This window comes from Lactuca saligna, chromosome 9 (assembly GCF_052625555.1).
Source record: "Lactuca saligna cultivar CGN05327 chromosome 9, ASM5262555v1, whole genome shotgun sequence".
In the NCBI taxonomy this organism is placed as follows: domain Eukaryota; kingdom Viridiplantae; phylum Streptophyta; class Magnoliopsida; order Asterales; family Asteraceae; genus Lactuca; species Lactuca saligna.
The window spans coordinates 4,488,813-4,496,204 of record NC_136425.1 but is presented as its reverse complement, the minus strand read 5'-3'; the positions used below and the strand labels follow the sequence as shown (position 1 = coordinate 4,496,204).

The 7,392-nt window shown below is 36.5% G+C and overlaps 1 protein-coding gene across 2 annotated transcripts; it reads left to right on the top strand.

Moving 5' to 3' along the window:
* Window positions 1-316: 316 nt before the first annotated feature.
* Window positions 317-7,126, top strand: LOC145014606 (autophagy-related protein 18g-like). Of its 2 annotated transcripts, none has more exons than XM_078973020.1 (8): window positions 317-781; window positions 1,535-2,443; window positions 2,531-2,773; window positions 3,460-4,236; window positions 5,432-5,589; window positions 5,676-5,800; window positions 5,898-6,200; window positions 6,775-7,126. In XM_078973020.1, exons 1-8 carry the CDS (start codon window positions 617-619, stop codon window positions 6,777-6,779), a joined length of 2,685 nt encoding a protein of 894 aa, XP_078829146.1. In that variant the 5' UTR covers window positions 317-616; the 3' UTR covers window positions 6,780-7,126. The 2 variants fall into 2 exon arrangements, with proteins under 2 accessions (XP_078829146.1, XP_078829145.1); XM_078973019.1 differs by having other exon boundaries at window positions 6,772-7,126.
* The last annotated feature ends 266 nt before the right edge of the window (window positions 7,127-7,392 follow it).

The following is a 7,392-nucleotide window of genomic DNA, read 5'->3' as shown; positions in this document are numbered from 1 at the left end:
TAGGTAAGACAGAGACTGAGCACAATAAAAATAAACAGTAAGACCTATCCGAATTAAAAAAACAAATTATGGACCAAACACACAAATACCTCCAAACCACAAGGACTATTCGTGTAATTTATTCTTACTTTTGGTTTTGTTATTTGAGTAACTATTTTTTTAAACTTTTTGAAAATATTCCCTTATAACCATTATAATTTTGTATCCGGATGTAACCGTGGTCTAAAAAGATAAGGAAAAAAAAAAAAAATTCTATTCCCAATTTTAAATGTCGTAATCTTTTGTATATTTTTTACGAGCAAATAATATTTGTGTGTCCCGTTCACCTGATTTAAAATGGAAGTAATCTGACCTTGGGAGAAATCAACTCAACAATAGGAGGCTTTTGAGGAACACAAAATTTTGGGAAATCTTCAATCAAATCTTCAAGTCAAACCTAAACCAAGAACACACTTGCGATTACTTCCACGACACAAAAATCAATTCGATTACGCTCTCGGATGATCATAGTTGATAGGCTAGAGGCGTCAGCTACGGCGGTGGTGGCGGTGGAGGACGGTGACGGAATTTTTTTCACTGCTGAGTCGGTGGTGGTTGGGAGAGGTTCAGGCGAGGGATGAAGAAAGGCAAAGGAAAGAATACCGGATTGTTGCCTAATTCTTTGAAGATTATATCTTCTTGTATTAAGACCGTGTCTACTAATGCTAGCACCGTCGTTCGTTCCGCCGGTGCTTCCGTCGCGGCTTCGATTGCAGCTTCCGGAGACGATCAGAGAGATCAGGTGTTTGTTTTTCTGATCGACGTTATATACTTTTTACTATCTATGTTAATTAATTGTCTGTTGAGTATTTTTGGTTGTACGATTAGAATAATCATGCTGGGTGATATCAACTGGAATACCTCTTAGCATCGGCATGTTTGTTAAGTCCAACTCTGTGCAATCATGAGCTAATTTGTTAATTTACAAGTCCATGTGATGTTGTTCAAGCATAATAGGGCAGTGGAAGGCTATTAGAGTCTGGACAATATTTGTTTATAAGTATATTAATCCATGAATGTATGATGCAAAGGCAAAATAGAAATATGCACACCATGGGAGCTGATGTATGACAATATGAAAAAATTCCTTGATTCCTTCTATGTCCGCTAAGTATCTGTTGAGTATCTTTGGTTGTATGACTAAAGTAAGTATGCTGGGTCAGATGAAATGATTATCATTATGTTTGTTAATTATAACTCTTTGCAGTCATGATCAGATATGAAAACTTATAATTCATTTCATGCGTTGTTGCATAATAGGGCACCAGAAATGATCTAGTATGTCTTGGAATTTGGATAATATATGTTTGTAGGTATAAGAATTCATAAATGCACGATACAGAGATAAATGGAGTTATTGATCATGGGTGGTATTATCATATGTTAATTACCTGTCTGCTGATTATTTTTGGTTCTCCTTTTTATTCTCAAATATTTCTACTGCCACATTCTTCAAGAACCCCTATCTTAAAAAAAGAAAATTGATTGTAATCAGGTAACATGGGCCGGCTTCGACAGATTAGAAGTTGGCTCCACTTCCTTCAGACATGTTCTATTGCTTGGTTATCAGACTGGTTTTCAAGTGATTGATGTGGAGGATGCATCTGATTTTACTGAGCTTGTTTCAAAGCGTGATGGCCCTGTCACTTTCCTACAGTTGCTGCATATTCCTGCAAACCCTGATGGCAATGAGAAGTTCCTACCATTACATCCGTTGCTAATAGTGGTTGCAGGTGATGAAGCCACCAGGCCCACACCCACCATGGGTCAAAATCGAAGCTATTTGAGTCCACCTGGCAGGGATGGTTCAGTTGTGTCTCATCATCAGTCAGGAACCTCTGTGGGTTCTACTGCAGTGCGGTTTTATTCCCTTCAGTCCAACTGTTACGTGAAGGTTCTCAGGTTCAGGTCAACTGTTTTTATGGTCAGATGTAGTCCTCTGATAGTAGCTGTGGCTCTTGAAAAGGAGATACACTGTATAGATGCTGTCACACTTGAGAATAAGTTCACTGTTCCAACCTATCCAGTTCCTCAATTTGGAGGACAAGGAATGGTTGGAGTTGGAGTTAACATTGGGTATGGTCCATTGGCTGTGGGCCCACGCTGGTTAGCTTATGCTTCAAACAAACTGCTTGTATCAAACACAGGTCACTTAAGCCCGAAGAACCTTACTCTTGGTATTAGCCCATCCACCTCACCAAGCAATGGTTCGTTGGTGGCTCGTTATGCAATGGAATCAAGCAAACAGTTGGCTGCTGGAATTATCACCCTCGGTGACAAAGGCTATAAAACCTTCTCTAAATACTATCCAGAGATGCTCCAAGATCGTCCAGGTTCTCCTATGACATCAAATCCAGGCTGGAAAGTTATGAATGCTTCTTCAGAAGTAGATAATGTGGGAATGGTCAGTTCTAGTGGCTTTTTTTTAGCAAGGATTTAATTGATCTTTCCCTTGTGGATGAGAGATTCACTAATTATATATTTTCTGCAGGTCATTGTCAAGGATGTTATTTCAGAAGCTGTTATATCACAGTTTAGAGCTCATTCCAGTCCACTGTCTGCATTATGCTTTGATCCAAGTGGAACCCTTCTAGTTACAGCCTCAATACATGGCAATAATGTAAATATCTTCCGAATCATGCCTTGTACTCGAGGTGGTTCTAGCAATCAAACCCATGACTGGAGTTCCTCTCATGTGCTTCTTTACAAACTGCATCGTGGCATAACATCAGCTGTTAGTACACAATTCTTTTTCTATTTCTTTATGTAGAGGTGGCAATTTCGACTCATTTACCTATAAACGGATAAAGTGAAAAGGGAATGGGGTCACCCGAAGTGCAACCACAAGCATACAACCTCATCAATCTCTTTTTACAATCCGGGGCGTATTTGGTTTGTGGATTCTGGTGGAATTGATCGAATTGGAATTTGAGATTCCATTCTATGGTGTGTTTGGTTGCCAACTGGACGGAATTTAATTCTGTCAATTCCATATTTGATGGGTTCCTAGGGTTGGGTGGAAGGAATTCAATTCTATTCTCTCTTTTCTATTAATAGACCAAAAGACCCTCATTATATGTATTGAAATAAAAAAGTAAAAATTAATTATTAATGAAGTTAAAGTTTATTCGGCTCTTGCTATTGCTATTGAATTCCATTCCATTTCCCGCCAACCAAACACGTAACAGATTACAATAACCCCCCTTAAGTTTTTGTTATAATAATTTAGCTATTGTAATCATGTCTAACAATATTTATAAAATTGGACAAAAAAGCATTTACTTGTCAACCCAACCTCACATTAATTTAAAAAAAAAAAAAAAACGTGTTTTGCCACCTCTAATATAATTTTTTTAGTAAAGACATGCCCTTGGTGGCACTCATTTGCTGACTTGATGCTTCATTTTATTTGTTTGACAGGTTATCCAAGACATCAGCTTTAGTCGCTACTGTCAATGGATTTCCATTGTTTCATCCAAGGGTACTTGTCATGTTTTCGCTCTATCACCCTTTGGTGGTGACACTAGCTATCGGAATCATGGATTCCAGAGTCGATCAGTCAATCCCGTTCGATCTCTTCCATGGTGGTCAACCCCGTCGTTCGTCATAGATGAGCAACCTTTACCACCTCCACCTCCTCTTACCCTTTCCGTAGTTGGTAGGATCAAGAATAATAGTTCTGGATTTCTCAATTCCGTCACCAATGCTGCTTCTTCTGTGGTCGGAAAGACACAAATGCCCTCTGGTGCTGTTGCTTCTGTTTTCCACAACTCTATGGCTTACCGTAATCATGATGTTTCAAAAAACAGTAATTCCTTGGAATCTCTGCTGGTTTATACTCCATCTGGATATGCAATTCAATATGAGCTTCTGCCATCAATGGGGACCCAGATTGATGTTGGTTCAAGAACTCAGTATCAATTAGGCCAAGATGAGGAGTCAGGAGTGATATTTGAATCTCGTCAATGGTGGCAAGTTTGTAGGAGGTTGGATTCTCCAGAAAGGGAGGAATGCATTTCGGTTACTGGCCAAGGGTCTAAAACGTCAATTTACAACTCCAGAGGTAATGTCAGTATGGGTGGTCAAAATCTGGGGAAAAGTGATGCAGTGAAGCGAAATGATAGAGCACATTGGTTTCTGTCAAATGCTGAGGTCCAAATAAACTCTGGGAGATTACCAGTATGGCAAAATACCAAGGTATACATCTTAAACTCTTGGTACATGTGGAAAAATGGGTGGGTCGGGTAACAGGTCAAAGCAGGTTCAAGCCAAAATGGGTAAACTTTTAGTTTGAGCTAAAACGGGTTGGCAAATGCTTTTTGTCCATGTATTTAGTTTTATAGATAATTGAAATGATAAATGTTATTACAAGAACTATATTTATCATAGGGTTATTTCTAAGAAAAACCTAACATGGTGACTCTTTTTCCAGATAAGACCTAAAGTTATTTTTCTTTTACAGTTGAAACCAAAAGTCTGACCTAACCTTTTCTTTTATGACTTCTTAACCGGTTAAAAAAAATTAGGTCTTTTCTGAAGAAGTGCTCAAAATATTGTGTTTGTTATGCAAATAAGCATAAAATCTTATTTGCATAAGCGACAAAGCAATTTGATCACTTTTTTGGAAAAGACCTTTTTTACCGAATGGAAACCTGTAAACTTTTGGTTTAAATTGAAAATAAAAAATAAAAAAATAGGTCTTATCCGAAAAACGGGTCAAAATGTTCTTTATTTATTTATTTATTTTTTAAATAACATTTATTATAAAAGTAGTTAATCTATATTTTGTTCCTCGTTCTGGAAAAGTCATTTTCCTTGAAAGCCGTTTGAGAATTTAGATGTCATAACTTTTCATAAAAGTCATCTTAGAATTCTCTCACCCTCTAAAAGTTCCATGAAAGTCATCTTAGATTTGTTGGCTTTCCATAAAATCTTCAATAAAAACCACCTAAGGCTTGACTTTCTATAAAACCCATCAAAGACTTGTTAATTTTCCATAAAGTTATCCATGAAATCCATTTGAGATTTGTTAACCTTCTGGAAAATTCATTATATAAAATCTGGAATAGCTTTCATGGAATTTAATTTTCGATAATGGATTTTCCGGGAAAAGGAGCAAAGAATAAGGGATTTTGTGGCATTTCCCTTTTTTAAATGCATGTGCATATGTTTTAGGCAAATTTTTGACCCATTTGGCATGTTCTACCCATTTTGACCCTTTTTCTTTCTAGTGACTTTTTTATTGTGACCCATTAGTGATAGAATATAATAACCCAAGTTGACCCATTTACCTGTATATGGGTAGAAATTGCTACATCTAAATATATAATCTTAGCATACCTTTAGCTTGATGCTGCTCTATTTACGACTGATTTGTTGAATTTTTGTCCAGGTGCATTTTTATGCGATGAGATGTGTGGATGTAGAGGGATTTGGAGGTGGAGAGGCTCAGATTGAGAACATTCCGTGTTATGAAGTTGACATAAGAAGAAAGGATTTGTTACCAGTTTTGGAGCATTTCAATACCATCAAATCAGGCTGGGATGACAGGTGATGATTGATGTTCATTTATTTGAACACACGTGAATTAATAATAGTCAAATAAATTTCTTGAACTGTATTGATTTGTTCCACAGAGTCTATTCTGCCCAAAAAAACCCCTCTTTGGAATCTGGTGAAGATAGAGAGAAGGCCGGTGATGAATCTGTCATCTGTCTTTCAAAGCCAGCATCGGTTAGCTCTACTGAAAGCTCGGATGGAGGTATAGAAGAACTTGAACTTGTCATAACATAAAATATAATCTAAATCGACCAATCTAATGTAATATTTTGGAACTTCTTATTTTTGTTTTTTTTCAGGATCATCCCGAAGGATTGAGAATTTGCTTGATCTTGATCCAGTGAACAATGGCAATCGACCGTTCTTAACATCCAACCATTTTGATATCAAGGAAGTGGGTAGTGACAGTGTGTCTCCGGTTCAGAAAGAAGTGGTAGATTTTCAGGAGGGTTACTGTAAGGTGGTTGAATCCGTTGGTTGCAATAAGCTAACCGGACCCATAATCGGTTATGGTCAAGCTGATGGTGATGGGAGGGACACCTCAGAGAATGAAGGGGAGGAGGATGAACTTCTTGGTGGCATGTTTGACCTTTCTGAAGAAGGTAATTAACTACACCTTTTGGCTTTTCCATTCATACCTATTACTTTCCATTTCCGGGCCAATTGGGGTTTTATATTTTACTGAAACGGTAGATGGGTAAAGTTAAAAACAAAAATTGTGAAAATCTACCTGTTTTGATTTAATCTGATGTATGAACCACCCATTTTGCCACATATATTTCCAAATTCGAAGTAGAGTGTCCTATCATTTATCATTTCTTCTTGTATCGATTAGAGGTGGCAATTTCATCCAATTGCCAAAAATGTATCCATATTTGCCTTGGGTATATACTTTATCTCATCCAATGTATATGGTGTATTCAAATAGTTGCAATGCAACCTCTCTAATCACTTTATTATTAAAAAAAAATCAAGTTATTATTGTCATCATTTAGTTTTTGTAATCACATTAGTTATTCATAAACTTCAAAGCAAATGAACAAAAAAGTATTCACTCGCCACCTGCCCTGTCAAATTTGCCGCTTTTTTATTATTGATTTTTTAAACTGGAAATGTTTAGTATGTTTGACTTTTGACTAAGTAAGTTGACCTTTTGTATCTCAAATGGAACAGCAGGTTGATACACTAGTTGCAAGATGCATCCGAATTCTTTGATGGCAGGGTTAGGGTGGGGGTGGGGGTGATCTCTCGCTCTATATCTTTCTCTGTTGTCATGTATATTTGTGAATAAATGACAAATTTTATGTTTTTTTTTTTTTTTTTTTTTTTTTTTTAATTGTGGGTCTTGTATTGGGATTTGGGTCATAGGGGAACGACTTTGATTTCCTTCGCTCCATCAACTCAACTTTCTCTCCTTAGTTTGTTTGCTGGACGTGATCAGTGTGAAAATTCTCTACAAAATGTATAAAAATAAACATGTATATTTTTTATTCAAACAGAAAAACAAAATAAATTCAAATTAAGAATATTCTTCTTTTTTTTTTTTTACATAGTTGCAACATGTTTGTCTTTTATGGCATGATGGTTATGATCAAGTGATTTGAGCTCAAATCTCATATAGCTCCAAATATGTAACTAATCAAGTTTGTGTTTGACTTGGATTCTTATCAAAATTTCAACCCATGTGTAGTATTGGGGTTATTTTGTTTTTTTGAACATAGTTTTTAAAGATGTTTCTAGTTTATTCGAGTTTTTACATGTTTCATTTATTGAAATGGGATGTAGCTACATATG

Coding starts and splice junctions, on each gene's coding strand:
- LOC145014606 (XM_078973019.1), top strand. CDS start 617: ATGAAGAAAGGCAAAGGAAAGAATACCGGATTGTTGCCTAATTCTTTG. Junction 782..1,534: donor GAGACGATCAGAGAGATCAG/GTGTTTGTTTTT, acceptor GATTGTAATCAG/GTAACATGGGCCGGCTTCGA. Junction 5,801..5,897: donor TACTGAAAGCTCGGATGGAG/GTATAGAAGAAC, acceptor GTTTTTTTTCAG/GATCATCCCGAAGGATTGAG.